Genomic DNA, 21,447 nt, shown 5'->3' on the forward strand with positions numbered 1-21,447 from the left:
GGTGTACAGAAAATCTGTATGATCCTGAGCTGGGATTTAAGATACATAAGATACAAATACATAGGAATACAAATGGATGTTATGGTATGTGGCCAGTGGGCTGATTATTTGCATAATGGTGGCATGGACTGCACAGTTTAGACTGTTTTCACCCCAGGAACCTGGTTAAAGACATGGAAGACACATTAAAAGAATAGTTGTGTCTGGGATAAATAGTGAGTAATTGTAGCCAACCTGTGTATGTCCAGGAGTGTGGGAAATTATCTGAAAAATAGCTCAGCCTTTTTTTTCTTCTTTTGTTTCCCTTGGTCTCTATAGTAACATCCAAAACAGGATACGTCCTCAGATAATAAAACAAAAGTGGAGGCAAAGCAGCCAAGAATTCACCGGCAGAAGAAGGGGAAGAGAGGCCGGCCCACACCCAGAGCCTGCAGACTGAAGGCTGCTGTGTTGACAGACAAGCAGCTCGTCGTCCTCCGTTTCTTGCCAACTGCTCTTTTTTGCGTTTGTAAAGTGCAACAGGTCACTCTCCGTCTTGTCTAGACAAAAGCCAATTTGTCTGAAGTTTAAGATCATTGTTAATCTATTCTAAAACATCCCACAGGCGTCTTGGCACACTAATGATGTTTTATTTTCTTTTTTCTTTAATGAAGCTTCTTATTTACTTATCTATAAATGTTTATAAGTCATCACTTTTCCATTTCACATTTGCATCAGTCTCACGTGTCTACATGTACAGAAAACAGAAGCTTTATACCGGTGTCGACTCACTCGCACACAAACAACATTAAATAACATCTTTGCCGCCTCGGTGCCTCCACCACATGCTATAATGCACACATTCACTACACAGACACGCACAGTCACATAGGCCGGGGGGCGAACAAGAGCGTGTAACTTAAGTAATTCACTGATGTCATGCAAACTGTGACGGGAAGCCAAATGTTATATAAGCTGGCTGTTAGAAAATGGCTCTCCTGCCAAAGTATACAGATGGGGGCACACTGACGTAGTGTCAGGATACACACACCATCATAATCAAGTCAGTGCACAGATATTTGGTTTTGCCTACATATCTGTGTGCGTTGTTTTCCCCCCATTCAGGAAGAGCCTGAGCGCTTCATCTGCAGCGTTCAGGCTGATGTGATACATAATCACATCACTGTTCTTCTTCAGGGATATTGTGAATGGTTTCGAGTGAATTATGCTCAATAAAATGATGGGAACAAAACAGGATGCATGGTATATTATGTAAAAGAAATGTTTATTTTCATAATTAACACAAACAGTACATTATTTTGACCAACATAAAAAGTGCAATATGCATTCAAACTACAGCAATGTACAGTACAAAAGTTACTGCATACTTAAATATAAAAAGAAAATGGTTACAAAACTGTGAAGTAACCTATTGTGATCGTTGTCACGTCAGTGTGACAAAAGCTTTAAAACTCATTGATGATATGAGCATAAAAGCTTAACAGCTATGAGCCTGACAACTCCGCCGAGTCTCTTTCATTTCTCCCGAAAGGTGCAATAAGGTGTGACAGCATTTAAATACGTACGTGATTGACATTATGGTTCACAGATTTTTGTACAGCTTTAATGGTGTTTCCAATTTGTCGAGACAGCCGAACAACTTTGGTCTTTCACATTTCAAAAAGCACAAATGAGTTAAAAATGTTGGCAACCCCCAAGGATGAAATTTTAAGGTGTAGAAGGTTTGGTTGTGAAATGTTTGATGTTTTCTGTTCATATGTCATTGAGAACAGTTGAATAACTTGAGCTCGGGGGTGGAGGGGGGGATCCTCACATACATTTATGATTTGACTGCTGTAAATCCTCAGTTCCTGTCACACTAGGCGTTTGTTTTATGATTTCAAGCCATGCAGCCTGACTCCTCACTCTGCTCTCCCAAGAACACCGTACATTTTAAGGGAATGATGAGGTCAATAACATTATACTAATGTTATTTTGGAAGATAGCTTGCCGTGTACCAGTATTCACTCGATAAAAAAAAAGCAGTGCAAAAAGGAACAACAATCTCACAAGTGTTTCTGTTCTGTTTGTTGAAAACAGTGAGCATGCCTCTGGCAAAACAAAGCCGCATCCTTTTCTCTCTCTCTCTCTCTCTCTCTCTCTCTGCGCTCATCGCTCATCCAACTTCACTCACTCGGAGACTCACACACATACTAGTTAAGCGTCAGTTCACTAACATACACCTCTGCATTAAAATGAGTTCAAAACTGATTTCCTCACTTTAACTTCACGTCAGCGAATGAACTGAATAAAACTCCAGCCCAGTGTTCATCTGAGAAAGAGCTTCATGAATGCAACATGAGGTAACCATTAATTTTACAACCCTCTAGCATCTAAAACATAAACTGTGCGGTAAACAACTATACATTTATTTAACACTTTGCTTTCTGCCAAGCTCCACTGAGGGACTCAAGTTCATCAATGTAGGCTACTACTTTGTACCAGACAGGTAAAAATAATCTAAGTGCCGATGGATACCGTGATTTGGTACATATCAGGTACTAACAGTTACAGCTGTGAAGTTAAAGGTTATAGAGCGTCCTGTACCGTCTCATCCTGCAGTTTAACACACAGCTCTGTGCCTCTGGTCTCATAGGTAAGGCACTTGTTTGTCTGGGAATCAAACCAAGTTAGAGGTGAACTGATGGCTTTACACACTTGTCAGATACAGCAATATGACTTTCATCACTGTGAACAGCAGTTTGAGAAACAATGTGGCAAAGGAGAGTGTACAATCCTTATAACAAAAGTTGGCATTGGTTTTTTTTGTGTCCTTTTGTTTTATTCTGTTTTGTTTTCGTTTGTTTCCTCAGACTCAGCTCTCTCCTTTCTCCAGGATCTGTACAGCCCTCTCCAGCCCTGCGGGGTGACAGATGAGAGGGTGGGGTGGAGCGTACACGACCTCCAGTTGATGTGTCAGCTGCTGGGCTCGCCTGGTAGTGCTCTCTCTGGAGTGTGCAGGTCCTTGTAGGGCCGGGGCAGAGCTGAGGCGGTGGGCGACTCCCACTCCAGGCCGCCGTCCGGCTCTGGCGACAGCGAGAGCAGCAGCAGCGTTCCTGCGTCCGAGGAGCAGGCCGAGCACAGATCCTCGGAGGAGAAGTTGAGGCTGCCCAACTTGGCCAGCGAGTTGGAGCGCTTCAGCCTCGAGGATACGGTCAGGCCCGCCAGCCGCATGCGGGTCTCGATCTCCTGCGCCCTCTGACGTACGAGGCCCGGTTTCCCCCTCACGCTGCGCAGGCTGTCGCTGCTGGAGCTGCGTGTCAGCGTGGAGCCGTGAGGCGAGGAGGTGGGCGTGAGCAGCCCAGATCCCACCACCCCCAACAAGGCGTCATTGGTCAGTGGCATCACCAGTGGCTCTAACCGCACTTGGCATGGTGTCGAAGACTTGGCGAAGTCCCCGGTGAAGCCAGAGAACTCCTCTTCCTCCTCGGCGTCGTGGAGAGGGCTCTTTTTGGACCTTTGGCACGCGTGCAGAGGCTTCAGAGAGTTCACGCTCTCCTGAGACGACCCCGAAAGTCTCTCTAGTCTCTCTGCACGCCGGCGGACCAGCCCGGATCTCCGCAGCTGTAGAAGGGTCTCCTGTTGTTGGCCAAGGAAACAAGCCACCGCAGCCTTGTCTTCCTCCGAATCCATGCTCATCAGCTCGGGGAGAGCCTCCGAGGCAGCTGCAGCCTGCTGCTCTTCATCAAGCTCAGTCTCTACCTCCGACAAACCGCCACCGTCCTCCGGCTCCACTGAGTGCGGCGATTCTCCTGGCTGCTCCTCCAGAGCTGTGGGTGTGGGAGCAGCACAGTTGGCACAGTCACACAGAGCGCCACAGGAGCACTCAGGTCCCGTTGAAGAGCTGAGGCCTTCAGGAGAGGGATGGGACTGTGGGAGTGAAGCACTTGGGACTTCAGGAGGACTTGGGTTAAGGCAAAGCTTCGATGTCGGGGTCGGAGAATCTTCTTTCTGCTTGGACTCTGAATCCCCCCAAGGCGGCATCGAAGTATCAGTTGGAAGAAGGATGGATGAAGGTTTTTCCTAAACGAAGAGGAGAGAAAAAAGTCCCAGAGAGAATATTGTTATTTCTGCATTTCTGCATTCAAATGTTAGTCACGTTAATTAAACTTACATTGTGGTTACATAGAGTGCTCAAATGGTTGTTGTTGTTGGAATTTTCATTCAGGGTTGCCAGATCCATCCCATTACCCTCCGTATCCCCCTCCACTTCCACATCTTGTGTTTCCTCTCCTCCACCTCCGTCTCCTCCCCCTCCGTCATCTGGCTGCATCAGTACCTCCATTTCCGCCTCTTCCTTTTGCACCTCCTCCTCATCCTCCTCCTCCACCGTGCTGAACTCCAGCCTGAGGCGGAGCTCCTCCAGGGGCTCGGGGCCACGGTTGCAGGTCTGGGCGGCGGTTCCCTCTGCCGTTGGTCCAAAGTGGGGGAGGGGCAGGCCCTCGCGTCCATCAAAGGCCTCGTCGTCCAGCAGAGCGTCCCGCTCCACGTCGTCAATCTCTATAAAGACTTTTTCCATGCCGAGAAGGGGCGGGCCGCGTACAGGCGTCGACGGTTCACTATCCAGCGCTGAGTCAGAGAGTCGGCGGAAATAGTAGTTGTTGTAGGCGGGGTCGATCTCCAGAGAGACAGTCCTGCACGGGGAAGGACACGCTGCACCTTTATCAGACAGCACCTCTTCGCAGCAGGGAGACATCCCTGGCTCGGGAGTCAGGTGGCCTCCCTCCTCCCCTCCGCAGCACTGAGCCGACCCCTGCTGCCCTTCCGCCATCTCACAGTCGCCGTCTGGATGCCACAGCTTGTTGTGCCGCTGTTTGCTGGAAGTACAGAAATACAATGTGCAGGAGGAGAGAGTGAGGTCAGCTGTGGAAAGACTAGTCAACGACAGCACCCACACACACACACACACCAAGTGTGGGACTGTACCTGGCATCCAGGATGCCCTCGTACTCCGCCAGCTGTCTCATGAAACCTGGATTTGGTCGTGTGATGCTCCTCTTCTGCTTGACAAAGTTGTAGGCCTTCTCTAGCGACCAGCCGAACTCCTTCATGGCGTAAGCAATGACGGTGGAGGCAGACCGGCTGACACCCATCTTACAGTGGACTAGACACTTGGAGTGGTTCTTTCTGTGGGTGAGTATTATGATTTTTAAATTGAAACTCCATTCACAAAAGTTCAAAAATAAAATTATTTCTTTAAGTGAAGTTACTAAATCAAAGACTCGGAAATGTAAAAAAAAAATATTGGAACAAGCTACAGAAATTCATGACTTTTGAGAGTGTAGAATAATTATTTTTTCTTTAACCCCTTTGTTTTCTCTTTCAAAATCACATTTGACTTAATGTTGGAAATTAAATGAGCGACTCTCCTGTGCAGATAAGATATCTTTGTGGATAAACTGAAAACAAAAAAAACATGAGCAGTGTGTTTCCTGTTCCACTCAGGACTCACTTTGCTTTAACAATGAAGTTGTATGTGTCATTCCAGTGAGCCAGCAGGTCAGTGGCGTCCTCATCGTAGACGCGTATGTTATGATAACTGAAAGTGCCTGGAAAGAAGTTGTCGATTTCCCTGGTAACGTTGAGGATATATCCCACCCTGGAAAAAGAAAAGATACTGGTAACTCATCAACATTCTTACTTGCTCAAATCATAATACAAAATACGTTTTGTGTGTGCTTATCTTAGCTCCTCCATAATATAAAATAAATCACCCTGACTCTTGCAGCTCCTCCAAGTTCGAGGCATTCCATTCGGAACCCTAAACACAAATGAGAGGAAACACTGTTTAGACTGTGTAGTGAAGAGAGTACTTTGTAAGACTGTTCTTTATTCAACAACACACAACACATTTGTCACACCAGTCGTGTTTTGAGATGGAAAATAATAATGTAATAGATTTAGGTCAGTTATTCACAGCAAACAACAGGTATAACAGATGTTTTTCTTAATGTAAGTGACAGTATTATCAGCTGTCCCACCAGGTAGACGTGGTCAAAGATGAGAGTGGCTTTGTCCATCTGGCCCAGGATCAGCAGCATCTCATTGTCAATGAACTCTTTGTATTCCTTCAGGTTGCAGTTCATGTGCTGCTCCAACTCTGTACGGATCTGACAAAAAAACATGTACAGTGTAATTTGATTTGTGTGTGTGTTTTTGTGAGGTCATAGTCACTGGTTTGCCTTAAATCCCTCATCCTAAACACTACATTAATATTCTGTAACAGACTAATACACAATAGTAAAATAATAATGTTAGATGGTAATAGTGAATTAAATACACTGAATAATTAAGAGTGTAAAAATGGTGTCAGTCAGATTCCTGTAATAAGCAACATCTTTATCAAAATATTATACAAGAAATATTCACATTTAAATAAGTCTGCCAAATTCCCACTTCAATGTCAGTTTAAAAAAGAGTAGGAGAACTGAGCTGTGTTCATCTTTAGTGCAAATTAAACTAGACAATGACAAAACAGTGGTTTATTTCAGTGTGAGCGTGTGTATTCCTGTATATTTACTTGTTTGCAAGTGACGTTCTCGAGGTCCTGGCACGTCATGATGCTTCTGAGTTTGGCTTTAATAAGGCACTCTGTCCTCTCTCTCTCTGAAGGCCTAGCGGAGATTCAAATCACAGCCCTCATTCAACAACAGCTGCTCCCGAAACATCTTGTACAAAAGTAATCTGACGCGAGTCGCTCTGTGTCTACTGACTTGTCGACGAACATGGTGGGTGAGTCTGGCCGCGTGGTCTCCAAGTCCTTCATGGCGTTCCACTCGTTGATGCAGCTCTGCTCTGAACCGATGGAGCTCTCGTAGTAGCCCATCCAGGTGAGAGCCATGCCTCCAGGGAAGTAGTTATACCTGCGTGACACCTCACACGCCTTGTGCAGCACCTGAAGAGCTGACCTGATCGTTGTTGATTGGGGAAAATGAAGGTTCAAGTTGTAGATGACTGATGTAAATCTGAATGTATGACAAAAAAAACTTCATGGTATGTGCGTGTTCATGCCAGCAGGTGGCAGAATGAACCAACACTGTCTCAGCCTAGTGCCTCGCTGCTGCAGTGTGTGTCTATCAGGAGATTTATAGCGGTGTGTCATGACGCTACACTTGTTGCAGACAGCCACCGTGGCTCCAGAGGTTGTTTATTACTCACCACATTGCCTGCACTGACACCGGTTTGAAAACATGAGTCCGACCCGCCGTGTTCACAGTAAAGCCCCTGAGGAGCAAACAAAACAGACAGTTATTCTCCGAGCCAGAGCACCGTGAAGCTACACTATGTGTGCATCATGTTCACCTCAAGTGTCAGATACAGATACAGGGGAATATCACTGGGTTAAAAGCTGTAGCTGTGTTGTCTGTTCTTACAGCGGGGGGGGGGTCACACTAACAGAAATAAAACTCACCCATCTCCATCCAGATGGATCTTTGTGTCACTCCACAGAGGTAGCGCCATGCCGATCGAACAGCTTTTGCTGGAAGAATGAAAGTGTGAGTGAAAATCTACTTCTCATGTGCAAAGTAGAAAGCATAAACAGAGAACAGATCACGTGTGACAGTTGTAGTGTATATAAAGCAGGTGAGCCTGAGGCATCTAGCTCTATACATTTACAAAATACACAGAAACAGTTTGTATGGCTTGTCAACAAGTAAGACCAGAACAAAGGGAGCTCCCTTAGCCTTTTATAGGTTTACAGCAAACAGTGATCACAGCACCCGTGCATGTTGAGCCTATTCATACCAGTCTTTGTTGGTAAAGTCAATTCCCAGTAGGATGTTCTCCTCCGTGTCCTGTCGCCCACTTGTGTACACCACCACCATGTAGCGCACGCGGTCTGACCATGCACTCTCCAGCCGCACCGCCTGCACAAGGTTCAGACAATTCAAGTCAAAATGTTTCTTGTTTTTTTTGTAGTAGTACCTGAGAGCCAAAACAAACTTCCCTGCTATTTAATGGATAATTTGTCTGGAAGGAAATTACTTTTGGCATACAAACGTTTACTTTTAAATGTATCAAAAAACTTGTGCGTTTGACCAAACTTCATTCAAAAAAAAAAAAAACATGTAGAAAGGGTAGGCCTGTGTTAAAAGAGTGCTCTTTTTACACAAGTGCAAGAACTCGAGTGTGCTGCAAAAACCCACATCTAACAAAGTGTCACATATAAATGTGCAAAGAAAACTGGGACACAAAATGGATGTAATAAGGTAACAAGAGTCCTCAGGACGTGTGAGAGTACAGAGGCGGTAAACATAAAATTAAATAACGCACACCAACACATACACGCACCATGGAAACATTAGGTAATGCCCTCCAGAGTGAGTGCGCATGAGCTAATAATTACAGTCAGCAAATAAGCATCGTAAGTACACAATAAAATGCATTCTAGAGGGTCTGCTATGCCAGATTGTTAGTCAGTGGTCTTTATGAGTGTATGTGTGTGTGCTTGTTTTTGTTTTGAAGTGAACATGGACATATATCGCCTCGTACCAGTTTGATCCTGTCCTCCGAGCGAAGAATGTTTATCATCACCTGCAGGTGCTGAGGTAAGTCGCCTGTTGAGGAGGATCATAAAGAAAATGGATCAATGACGTTGTGGCTGCTTGGTGTCAGAGATGTAACACTGATACATTTGGACTTGAGAGAGAAGATACAAGGTTTACGTCTGCTTTATTATGACAGCTCCTGAGTGACTGTATTAATGTATGATATGATGCCTGCTGCAGTCAGGATGATATCACTGCTACGGTCTACTGCAAGTACACACTGGGGGTGACACTGCTCCCTAGTGTTCAACACCGACGCTAAAACTAAAGCTTCACCCTGAACCTGTTCTTGTCTTGTTCTTCAGATGACATGTGTTGTTAACTGATTGAGGGGAATTGAACTGACAATAAATTTGCCATTTGTCAGTCGCAAAAAAACACAATGGAAGAACTTGTCCTTGTTCATTATGAGTTACTCAGCGCTCCCTGCGCCAAGATGTCAGACAAGATAAAACAGGGAGTGGAGACGGACCAACGGCAAAGGCATAGTAGCAGCTGACAGAGAGCCAACTATTCTGAGATATGTCACAACAGGCAAAACAGACAAATCATGACATCCTGGCTAGTTTTAAAAGACATCAAACAGAAAGTGTCTGATGCTCATGTATCTCATGATTTACAGCCGTCTCTTTGGGAAGAAAAAAAAAAAAAGCTGTAAGTGACACAATCTACACAACATGTGACTCATCACTTTGTATAATATCTAAGTCAGATTGGAAAACTTACAAAGAATGACAATAAGATCAAAACAAATATTCCTGAACACATCAACTACAATGATCCTGCAGCAAAGTGATAAAACATGTACAATGCAAAATAATTGGCTCCTTCATGATCATATGGACAATACAGAATATAACTTAAATAACAAGACCTGTTTCAAGCTATCAGATTTTACCAATAATCATTGTCATGAAAAAAACTTTGCAAAATATTTCACTTTGAAATGAAAATGGATTGAGAATGAGCTCCAGATGTTTGGATAACTAATTAAAAACATCTTTATTGTGGAATGTAACTCTCATAACAAAAGTGAAAATGAACAATATGATTATTTTTTCACATTGTGCCAAAATCGTCCTTTAAGACTGAATAAGAGAAAATGCTTTAAACAGAGTTACAAACTATATGCATCATTTCCTGCTGACTTCAAACACATCTCCCACAACATCCAGTGATTACGTCTGATTGTTAGTTGAAACTCAGCAGATGGTTTTGTTCTCCTCGAAATATGTTTGGAACAAATTTCGAGCTCTTTTACATAAACAATTTAAACATGATTAAAAAGATTAAGGTTTTTAAAAACTATGAACTCGTTTTAAGGTCTCACGGTGCTCCACCTGTAAGTCTGTGCTTGAACACGTTGGCCTGCTAAAGCGTGTTTAGCCATTATTTGATGCCACATATGCAGTCAGTTTTTGTCCGTAGCCTCTGGAGGAAAAACCTGGCAACCATCTAAGTGTGCTTTTGACGGTTATGATGGACATGTGGCTCTCACTGTTAACTGAGAGAAGTCAACTGAGTTCATGGCCTTAGTTCACATGGCTCTGTGGCAGCCAAGTTGGCATCTGTTCTGAATAGTAACAGCTGCAAGATGTGAGAGTCATCCACAGAAACATAAATACATCTTCAGGCAATTATGCATCATGTGTCCATGTTGATGTGAATAAAGGACGCTGGTTCCTTAGAGCAGGAATACCTTCATCAAACACGTTGCAAAAGGTCATCCAAGTCAGCCTGTCGGTCTCTTTCTTTCCTAAAAGCCACAGTTACTAGGAAATGACACAACTATTTCCTCCGCCAAATGTTTTGAGCACAAAGCAGGGCAAGCAAATATGTGGGCTACCTGACAGAGAGGCTGGTAGAGTAGGCAAAGCTGCCAACCACAGCCATGACTTGCCAAATGACTTGGCAGCATGTTGTTTGTTGGCTGGTGCTGAATTCCCATCATGCCAGTGGACTGTCAGGTCAGCCCTGTGTATTTAAAGCAATAAATTGTGTCTTTGACTTGTGACATTTTAATCAATGATAAAAGACACTGGTCAGTTCTTTGTTCCGGCTAACTTGTCACATGACCTCAATGTTCAATAAATATTAATTTTGTATAATATTAATCATACAATTCATCATATAAATGTCATGGAGGGTTTGCTGAGAAGAGTCATTTACCTTATGCTCCCTTTACTTGCTAAAGTTTTACAGCGATAAAAGCAGAGAACTCGAGGTTCACAGAAACAATAAAAGCCTGCTTGAATCGTGCTCCCGTGCGCTGGATTTAAGCGCTAATCTGCCTAAGCTATATGTCTGGAACATGCTTATCAACGAGGCAGCCTCCGTCCTCCTCACCTCAGCTACAAACATCTGCTCAAGTGTTAGCGAGAACACCACATGAACACGTCACACAAACTGAGCTGTAAAGTCGGAGGGAGGCTGATGAGGTCAGAGCTACGGTTGAGGATCACTGAACGTGGGTAACAGGGTGTGATTTCTGGGTGTCCTGTGGTTCTCACCTGCATGTTTGTGGTGAGGATGTGCTTTCTGGCCCTGGTGGCTGCTCCCCTGCTGCAGGAACAGAGCAGCACCCTTCACCATGAAGAAGCTCTCGCTCAGGCTGCGGGAAATGGAAGAGAGCGGTTAGACGCAGCGACACACAGACGTTAGACATCGGACACCACACTGCAGAGAAACAGCTCAGCACAACTGTTCCAATTTGTTTATTGTTTATTTTAGGCCGAGAAGTGGGACACAAGACAAATGAAATATTCAATTCAGTTCAGCGGACGCAGCCATTGAGATGAGCATAAATCACAGTTTGTCTGTTGCTGGTGAATTAGCTCAACAGCTGAGTGGAGGAGCTCAGCTGCCACGTTACAGAGGCAGACCTCAGGTCTGCAGCAGCCATGAATCAAGCTTTGATCCTGAGTGCTTATCTGTCTTTTATCTGCTGCATGGGCTGCACTCAATTTGACTTGTCAGGTCTGTGCTGGCTTGGTGTAATGCAACTAAATAATCGACCAAACTGCAGTTGCTGCTTGTGAGGCTTTAACTTTCACAAAGCAGCAATTATCAGTTCACACCAGTCCTGACTTTTTTCCGGCCGAGCTCTGGAGCTGTCAACAGTTGACGTAAGTGAGGTGTTTCCTTCAGGCTGAATTCAATTATTCCGTTTCATTGAAAAACAACATGAGCACATTCATAAGTCTACCTGGCAGCAGGGTGGGACACATGCACCGTGTATTCAGTGTGTTCAATCTGGCAAATCAGGGCATGATTAGGAAAACACAGAGCTGATGAGTGACAGCAACAAAACAAAATCCACACACATACTAAGGATAGACCCAGCCCTAAATATAGAAACCATTGTATTGGTATTGGGTAGCTATTACTGGCTTAAAAGAGCAATGCTGGCATCAGTGTTTACTAATGCCACCTGAACTGTTACACAAACCACTGACCAAATCCCTTTGGATTAAAGGGGCAAAATAAAAGTATCAACAACAGCGAGTTTGAACATCAGATTTTTGTATCCAGCTCTGAAACTGCTCCCTCGCTGAGCTTTCACTGATCACGCTTTCAAAACCCACATACAGAAGAGCAGGCCTGGGCCAAACAGATGATTTTGTGGGAACAATGGACTTGGTTTTGTGCACCTCACAATAAATTCCCTCCGCCCCGGCAGCACAGAAACAAAGTTCCACAGTGACTAAGCACGGGGGTGGACACTTCCAAACAAGAGCTTTGTCTCTTTTTTTTTTGTTTCAGTCTGTTCTCAGTTTGAGATTTATGAGGCGACCAGGAGGGTCCACTGTCAGGGGGTGATGGATAATATGAGGCAAAGTGGCAAAAGTAGGAAGAGGGGTGCAGCTTCACCACTGCTTAGTGCTGTGTAGAAATCCCTGCTTTCTGCTCGTAACCCAACTCTCAGTCCATCGTAGCCTTTGATACCTGATACCTTCCTGGACAAAAAAACCCAAAACCTTTAAGGTGAAATCTGAGGATGTGTGAAACTTGTGCTGAAGTGTAAATCAAGAGCTGTCCCAGCGCTTCACAGGCCAAACTCTGACAGACATCCTAATTAAACAGGGTTATAGCTCTACTGTCTCTTGCCCCACGGCAACCTGCTATCAGCTTCCCCACAAACACTAGGGCTAAAAATACATGTGCTATCAAAGCAAACAAAGACTCCGACAGCAAAAAAAAACAACCTTGCCAGATAGCTGCAATGATTCCACATGATTACAACCTATAGTATCGATACCTACTTTACAGACAGAGAGACAAAAAGGACAACAAAACATCAATGAGCCTGTGCACCTCTGCATTTCAGCTGCTGGGGAACAACAACTTATTTGGAATAAGGGCCAATGTTTCTATCATCCACATCACGACTTGGAACAAGTTTAGTGACTGATTAAGGTCAGCTGGCCTGAATGACACCATAGTATCTGTTGCAGAGTTATTCAAATAGAATTCAAAATCTTACACTGAACTTATTGATTAAAAGTTACAATATAAAAAACAAATTAAAATTAGTTTCAGAACTTGTTTCAGCAAAAAAAAACAAAAAAAAAAACACTGAGCTAAGACCATGTGGTCCAAAGTGTCTGGTGTCAAATGAGTAAAGGACCAGTTTCAATAAGATAAACTCGACTCACATGCGGTTTATCTCACTCTGGGTCAACACAGCGTTCTCCACAAAATAAGGTAGCATCTTCATCACAGCCTCCTGAATGGTTTCTACAACCAGATGCATCCTGTTGACCGGAGCGACGACCCAGGCCTCTGCAGCGCGCGCTACCTCGTCTTCATCAGCCTCCAGAAACAGTGAAGATGAGTAGAGCGCCAGTCAGAGAAGTAGAACAATGCTTCCAAGTGTCTTCTGAGTGACAGACTGACTGACAGCCTGCACTCATCTGTGCTGCGCCGTGAAGAAATGCCGTCTGCTTCGATGCCACTCCCTCTGTTGCCTCCTCCTCTTCTTCCTCCTCCTCCTCCTCCTCCTCCTCCTTCCTTCATCTGAGTGTCTGAGTGTGAGTCAGTCTCCTGCCTGGAGGGACTCTCGCTGCCTGCAGCCTCCTCCCGCTGCCTCAGGCACACACAACTGTGCTCATGTCCGCCGTCCTTCAGTCTGTTTTGTCCGTGTCACGCTCCTATAGTACTAAAGGTCCACATTTGTATGAGAAGAGAGGTAGTTTCACTCTTTCATTCATGAATAAGCACTTGTATGCTTTTCTCAAGAGCCCTAGAGTAAATCACATGCCTTCTTCTGGTTATAAAAAAAAACTCTAGAGCAAAAAGCCAGATGGTGGCAGAGGACAATGAATCTTATAGAAATCAAGATGTGGATTCCCCCCCTCACTCTACTTAAGTATAAAAGTGAACAACAGGTTTCCTCTTTAGCCGGGGCACGACTTGCCGAATAGGAATCGTCTCTCCAAAACCTGCCGACTGCTGTGTGCTCTCTACGTCTTCCTGGGGAAAAGCAAGACCATGCACAATTGAAGGAAGACAACAACAGCAACAAAAAAGGCAGGCAGTGGAATTTTGGCACAACACATACTAATGGGATGTCTCCATGCGCATGCCACCTTGGGGGTCAGCAGCATCCAAGGTACTGCCTCCAGGGAGCTTAACACATGGGCCAAGCATGGGTGGAAAGGGCAGTGAGAGCTGGCAATCTCCCAAAACTCCCAAATCTCATTATAGCCAGGCTTATAAGGGAGGGATTATCTTGTCTATCTCTCTTTCAAGTGGTCAGCGCTGGTTGTCACTCACTAACATGAACCACAAAGAAACCATAGCGTGTTTCTTTATCAAAGGGGACAATGGACATGTTTGGACAAAAATATAGTTTATGTCTATTGCATTTGCAACACCAGTGGCTGATCTTGGTATAGGTGCAAATTAGGAGAGTAAAACAAAAAGACAATGAAAAGCAACTCTGGAGGATAAACATGAAATTCCAGTCTGAAAGAAATGTTGAAATTCAGCCTGCATATTAATATGTTTGGGTCTAACTTTCCCTCTCTTACTAAGCATTCCCCCTGTCCATCAAGTAAAGAAAGAAGTAGCACGACACTGTTAATCTGGGAGGATCTGCTAACAGACAATGACAATAGTTCTGCGACACAGATAACAAGATAGCTTTCCTAGTAGTCTCCTTAACAATAGTGTAACGTCTGTAACACCTGGTCGCCGCCAGTGAGCTGACGTATGCTCAGTCTGGTCCAGGTGGAAACTTGGACAGCTCAATGCGTCAGGTGCCTGTAGGAGCGCAGGGACCTGGTTGGATACTACAGCTTCTTCTCATGCATGATGTGAGAGCTGGAGCTTTAGGAGCAGGAGGCAGAGAGATGGCATGTCACCGAGTTAAGGAAGTGGTACACTACTGCAACAGCAGCAGATGGACCTGGAAGGGGCCAAACGGGACCAGATGTCCTCTAAGCCACTGAGTCACCAGGTGTACTGGCTATATGAGAGAGGTGCACTGGATTACGCAGAGAACTCACTACAAAGAGGTTACACAGAGGCAGCAAAACGCGCTAGATTTATTCATGGTCTCAGAGTGTTTTGCACACATCGAAACAATGAGCAGGAAAAAAAAACTTCTCTTGGGGCTGCCAGTTGCATAATTCTGACATTTTCTCATTTGCGCCACTGAAAGGGGGTAGTGACGGAGAGGAACAAAACTCCTCAGGTGTCAGTGGAGACATTTAGGGCTTGAATATGACATCATCATGTTACTGAGGAAAGACTGGCCCACAATAACTAACTGGAAATGTTATTTCTGATGTAATCTTTCTATGTTTCTTTTATCCACAGGAACATTGAGATCTTACAGCATTTAAATCACTTGTCAACAAGTCTCGAAAAGTGAGTTTGAACTAGGAGTAATCGTGTCCTGTCTGTCTCCATGTGCAAAACACATTTACACACACAAGACTGCTTCTTGCCCAACTCTGCTGTGTACAAGTTGGTAAGATGAAATCATCCTTGGTCCAGAGCCACCAACACCTGCGCAGTGTTTATGTCAGCCTCTGTCAACCCTTTGGGCTTGTCATTTTTATCAAGGTCAGCCTGGATCAGCAAGCGCAAATACTTGGCAGTTGCATGCCCATCAACAGATGTACCAATCTATCAAGTGCACTATTCAGTACATCCTGGTGTGAGGAGAAATGTATCTGTCAAATAAAAGACTATTTCATGTGCCATATTATTATAAACCATGAATTTACAGGGAATTTAACTGTATAATGTGGCTCATAAAATGGAAGCTCAGTTGAGGCAAGTCAGGACTCACACTATGCACAGATCATTCTCACACACATGCATTGCTTAAGGGCACTGCTGTTGCATAAGCTACAAGAAACTTAACTAAAAAAATGCATTCAGTCATCTTATCATCTAGTTCACAGTTTAAAAAAACATGTATCTTACAACAGCAAACCACAAATTCATAACAAGAGTCCACATGAAGATCTACTTTGATGTGGGATCAAAAAACAGGTAGGCTATTAGAGCGGTGGGTTAGATAATAGAAGATCTGACCTGAAATTAAATCTCTCAAGTAAGCAACTTTACCAAGGTTTGCTTACAAAAAGATGCTTGCTATCCAATTCGACTCACTCCAGTTTTTTTATGTGATTCATTTTTTACAGATACACACTCCACAAACCATGTTGTTACGCATTACTCACGGCATTTCTGTGGATTAATCTACATCTACACATTATGGACGGTTATTAGTCCACAGGAAACCAAAAAGATACTTATCCTGACGATTCACTTTCAATATCTGAGAGGCATACATCATTTAAATCCTATTCACTTCAAACTGACAAACTACATTTATACTGCTGCTGTCAATACACGGAGTAAAAGTACAAAGTGGAAGTGTCAGTTCTTTCAGTCTAAAATAGCTCTCTTTACTGTAAAGCTTTCCCATGGACTGTGCTGCAGCCTTTGCCAGATAACTAACTTTTTCAGGTTTTACTAAAGCACTCAGTTCTTATTCAAAGATAAAATCACAAATACTTGGTCTTTCACTATTTATCAGAATCCAGTGAAGAGAACACACAACAAGTTACAGGAGCCAAGCAGTTTCTAGAAATAATTTACTTAACCATATTTGAAATGTGTTCTTGGCCCATCATATCATCAGAAACGCAAACAAACACACAAAAATTTTGATTGAAAAAGCATCTATTGCAACACAATGGGCTGTCACGCACTTTCTGAGTGTTTATGGAAGTTCTCACAGCGTAACTTTGACACAGCGGGCAGAAGAATAGCAAATAACATGTGACTCATTTGATTTATCTTTGTAATGTACAAATGAACGAATGATGTCTGTGCTCATCCAGAGTAAAACAATGTCTCTCTCTCTGATGTGTGAACTCTCTCATGGTGCTTTATAATTTCCCTGTCTTTCTACATTCTGTAACCAAACTCAATACGACACAATGCACTGTGCTACATCTCATGTTTTGATGGGAGACAAAGTATGCTGTTTATTCAGAATGGAGGAAAAGAGGAAAACAAAAATCTTCACCTTTTAAGCTACAACCAGCAAGTAATTAGTTTGATAACCAAAACAATCAAATCCCAGAATTCTAACCATCCTTCTGTCAATCCATGTGAAACATTCACTCGGTAGAAAGCTTAAATAAATAAATAAAAAGCTGGGGAGAGGCCAAGTGAGTCAACAGATGATGCACAATTGAAGGGCAAGTTCATCCATCTAAGCACAGTCACGCCTGTCAACTCGTTACTTGAGAGATTATTGAGTATAAGAAGGTTTTTACAGTTGGTTATTATGAATGACTGTGCCAATAAAACAGACAAACAGGTGTTTTATTACACTGGCACTGATTTGTTGATGCCACCTAGTCTGCCCAGACTCCAGACTTATATGACTCAAAGACAGATGCAGCTACTCAGTCAACAGCACCTGTGTATGAAGTTTGACCTGCTCTACCATGTACCATGCAACAGAGGAGCTGAACTTAAGATAAACTTACCTCTGATTTATTCGCCGTTCATCTTCACTCCCAAAATCCTGCAATGAAGACAACACAGAAAAAAAATGAATGGAACATCCCGACTATTTTGATGGTATTCTAACAAATACTCCCAGCCTGCCGCATAGATTGGAGCTGCAGGCTTGTCCATATTGTACCAGACATTAACTCTGATAATCTACAATGGAAACATCTAACATACTGTGTGCAATGTCAAAATATAGTACTTTCTGAAAAGCCCAAGTGCAAAAACAATGATGCTACATCTCAACACTGGTATACTTTTTTAAGGTAGAAACAGCCATTCATTTAAAAGCAACCAGACAAGCGGGCTAAAGAATAAAAGTGCATTTGACTAAATAGACAAAATATGGTCTAAACAGGTATGTAGCATGGAAATTATAGAAAACATGTAATGGGAGGCTGGTGACAAAACTGTGAATATTTTTTGACCAGTTAAAGCAGAAGTGAGTGATATATTTGTGTTAATTGTTAAGTCTTAAATAGTTATATCTTCCATCAGCAATCACTTACATAGAGTGTTTGGACTGAAACACGGGTCTCTCAGTCCCTCTGCTCTGCTCTGAGCCGAAGAGAAAACATTTATCGTATCCTACAGTTTTTATCCAATGAGGAGAGAGAACGGCATGCAGGGCTGTGTGTGCAGCCAAGGAACGCCGTGAATGTGGTGACGTAGCGACGAGGACTGTTATGGTGCGTTCAAGGAAACTCGTATTTTTCCGACCGTGAAGTGGTACCAGTTCAATCTGGTACGAGTTCACCGGTCGGAAGTTACGAGTGGCCGTTATAGTGACTCTCACTGGTAAAACAGGTCGGAAAAACACGAGTGGGTTGCCTGGAACGCTACAAAGTCGTAAGTTGTGACTTGAAGCTGTAATTTACGATTTCAAAAGCCTGCCTGGAACGCAGCATTAGCGAAAACGACCGGATCACTCACTTCTGCTTTAAGCCAGGTCATACCGCAGCAAACAAAACAAAACGATTTATTTTGTTTTTTTGTTGCAAATCTGCCATTTTCGCATGCAGAAACTAAATCAAATTCAACCTGCAAGTTTGGGGTTTGATCTCGGAAAAGGTGTGTAGAGCTGGGTCGATGAGGGTGGAAAATAATGTAAAATGTCAGCAGGAAGCTTTATCTGGCGGGATACTTTCCACCACAAAAAGAGATTTTGCTTTATTATTTTTGACCTAATTGGAAATCTGTGTTAAACTATGAATTGGTGGGAAGGGGGGGGGGGTTGTGCAATAAATTTAAAATACTTAGAACATCAAATGAGAGAGTTTATGCATCAACATTCATGAGCAGACTCAATGAACAAAATCCCAGTTGTGACCAGAAAAAAAAAAAGCTTAAGGTTCACCCAAAAAGCAAAAGTTGTGGAAACAAATGAAAGGCCATTGCAACAAGAAGTGACAGAAAGGATTAAGGGTCTTAAGACACATTTTTCCACCTTCTATGGCCAGATATACACAGCTGAAAAACTGCTGAATGGAGAGTACCATTTTTGCATTCAAACAATCCAATCTCAATAGTTCTGTATAAGGAGAAATAATCTCATACATTTAGTGCTTGTGCCAGCATCTCGTAAATCCCTGTTTACATACGCTCTCCCTTCCCTTCCCTCCACTCCTATAGTTGTACTCCTCCACCCCACCCACCCCTCATGAGTAGATGACATCATAGCTGCAGCAGCTTCCTGCCAGCTTTATCTGTCACACCTCACCGTGATATTGCTACACCGCCCGGTCAGCAGGACACTTGGCAGCAGGGACACAGTCCAACCAGCAAAACTAATTCTTTTAAAAGAAAGAAATCAAATTTGCAATACAGAGCTGCTACGCCATGATACTTAAGTGTTGCATGGTTTTGTAGCCTACATGCAGTAAAAAAAAGATAAGGAGCATTTTTGCCCTACTTTTGGTTTGACTGAACACAGCTGTAGCTCAGACACTTGTGGCTGTAAATAAAATGCAGCCATAGATGTCAGTTCTGGTTTCTGTGATGTGGCCATGCAGAGCAGAACAAGGTGAGCTGATCTGTTTCTGGCTGTAGTTAGTTGGCGCCCCCACCTGGCAACTGATAACTGCACTTAAAGATATAAAGATGGAAGTTATCTTTGATTATTACAGTTCAGTAGTAAATATTTTTTTTTACTTTTCATGTTTTGAGTGCCAGAAAACTTAATGTCAAATGTCTACTCATCAGAAGTAGCGTTAAACATTAAGGTTGAGTCTTTCAGCACCAAATAGATGTTTTCCAGTCTGGAAATCTCATACTTTTCGTCCCTATACTTACCGGAAAGACCAAACAAGTCTGAACTGAATGGAAGCTGACATAGAAATATGCAGTGGAGCTGTTTCTCATTTCCTGTCTACTGAGGAGAACAGAAACTCACACTAATATAATAAAACATTTAAAAAAAAATCTCAGATGTAGCATTAGCAAGTTGATGTGACTTTAGCAGTGTAGTTTTTTTTTCAGAGAGCCTGCTGCAGCTGTGCAGGTGGTGGTGGTGTGTGTCAACCAGACTGCGATATAGTTAATGTTGAATAAAAAGTGAATTTGTCAATGTCAGCCAGCCTTATCATAAACAGCTAACGTTAGCTACAGCTTATATCATTCATAAGGCACTTGACACACCGCTTTAAAATAACGCCAAATCCATCCTACAGGTGTGACAGTTGTGTCACACCGTCTGTAGAAATGATTAGTTTGACAGATGTATAGACAAACAAACGCGTTGTCCAGATTAATAAATGTGGCCATCAGCACCGAAGACGTCTGCTAGCTCCCGTTAGCTAATAACCTAGCATAACATGATTACTACGGGAGCTAACGTAACGTAGCTTCAGTGTGCGGGCCTTTCTCCCGCAACATCTCCCTCATCCCCCCGCCTGCCCCGCCGACACCTCCCCGCGCCCCCGGAGCATCGCTGCAGCTCGCCGGGGACCGGACTCACCTCCCCCGCGGTCGTCGTCGCGGTGCTGGCGGTGGAGGCGGCGCTGGGGGTCGGGGACCGCTGCAGAGTGACCAACGCCATGGCTGGAGGCTGGGGACGATGCACCGGCTGCCGGTGGCCGCTGTGGCCTGGTGGTGAGCTGCTGCTGCTGCTGCCGCCGCCGCCGCTGCTGCTGCTAGCTGCCTGCTAGGCTAACGATACATACAGCTGACGGATGGAGAGATGGAGAGAGAGAGAGAGAGAGAGAGAGAGACAGAGAGAGAGAGAGACAGAGGCAAAGAGAGAGGAGCCTCCTGCAGGAAGCCTCCCTGTGCAGGAAGTGCTGCCTTCACGGCTCTGTCCAGTCTGATGATGGCACAATTATTGACTCAACTAGCCTACTACAATATAGTAGTAGCTACATAGTTAAAATAAGACTTACAAGATGCAACAAAAACACAAGACAGTTTAAGCAGTTTTTTAAAAATCTAAATTAAATACAGACTCCAAAAGAATAAAAAGAGTAAAAAGAAAAGAAAAGAAAAGAAAAGATTATGAATGAAATATATGAAACAATGACCAATGCGTTTTTCTTCTTTTTCTATTATTATTATTATTATTATTATTATTATTATTATTATTATTATTATTATTATTATTATTATTATTAGGCCTATTATTATTAGTGTTATTATTATTGTTGTTATTGTTATAGTAACGGTAGTATTATCAGTCGATTTCAAAATAAAGGAAATCACTACTCTGGACATCTACCTAGTGAATCTATGAAAACTGGTGTCAGTTGTAGGCTACCAGTAATCAGCAATGTAACACTAGATCTCTCTCTCTCTCTCTCTCTCTCTCTCTCTCTCTCTCTCT

The 21,447-nt window shown here is 43.4% G+C and overlaps 1 protein-coding gene across 1 annotated transcript; it reads right to left on the reverse strand.

Moving 5' to 3' along the window:
• Positions 1-1,251: 1,251 nt before the first annotated feature.
• ssh1a (slingshot protein phosphatase 1a) lies at positions 1,252-21,414 on the reverse strand. The gene is made up of 15 exons (XM_083979944.1): positions 20,590-21,414; positions 17,609-17,646; positions 11,099-11,199; positions 8,533-8,597; positions 7,786-7,907; positions 7,451-7,519; positions 7,198-7,263; positions 6,753-6,947; positions 6,560-6,653; positions 6,021-6,149; positions 5,754-5,800; positions 5,492-5,638; positions 4,966-5,166; positions 4,154-4,856; positions 1,252-4,062 (listed from the first exon to the last, which is right to left on the reverse strand). The coding sequence occupies exons 1-15, from the start codon at positions 20,668-20,670 to the stop codon at positions 2,956-2,958; spliced, it is 3,165 nt and encodes a 1,054-aa protein (XP_083836070.1). The 5' UTR covers positions 20,671-21,414; the 3' UTR covers positions 1,252-2,955.
• Between the last annotated feature and the right edge of the window lie 33 nt (positions 21,415-21,447).

The sequence above is a fragment of the Trachurus trachurus genome, assembly GCF_905171665.1.
Source record: "Trachurus trachurus genome assembly, chromosome: 9".
NCBI lineage: Eukaryota > Metazoa > Chordata > Actinopteri > Carangiformes > Carangidae > Trachurus > Trachurus trachurus.

Bases quoted from the DNA above. Each gene is read 5' to 3' on its own strand.
- ssh1a (XM_083979944.1), bottom strand. From the start codon at position 20,670: ATGGCGTTGGTCACTCTGCAGCGGTCCCCGACCCCCAGCGCCGCCTCC. The intron at 11,200-17,608 runs GTAAGTTTATCT...CATTTCCCGCAG, and splicing joins GAACGGCGAATAAATCAGAG to CCTGAGCGAGAGCTTCTTCA. The intron at 7,520-7,785 runs GTATGAATAGGC...TCATTCTTCCAG, and splicing joins GACTTTACCAACAAAGACTG to CAAAAGCTGTTCGATCGGCA.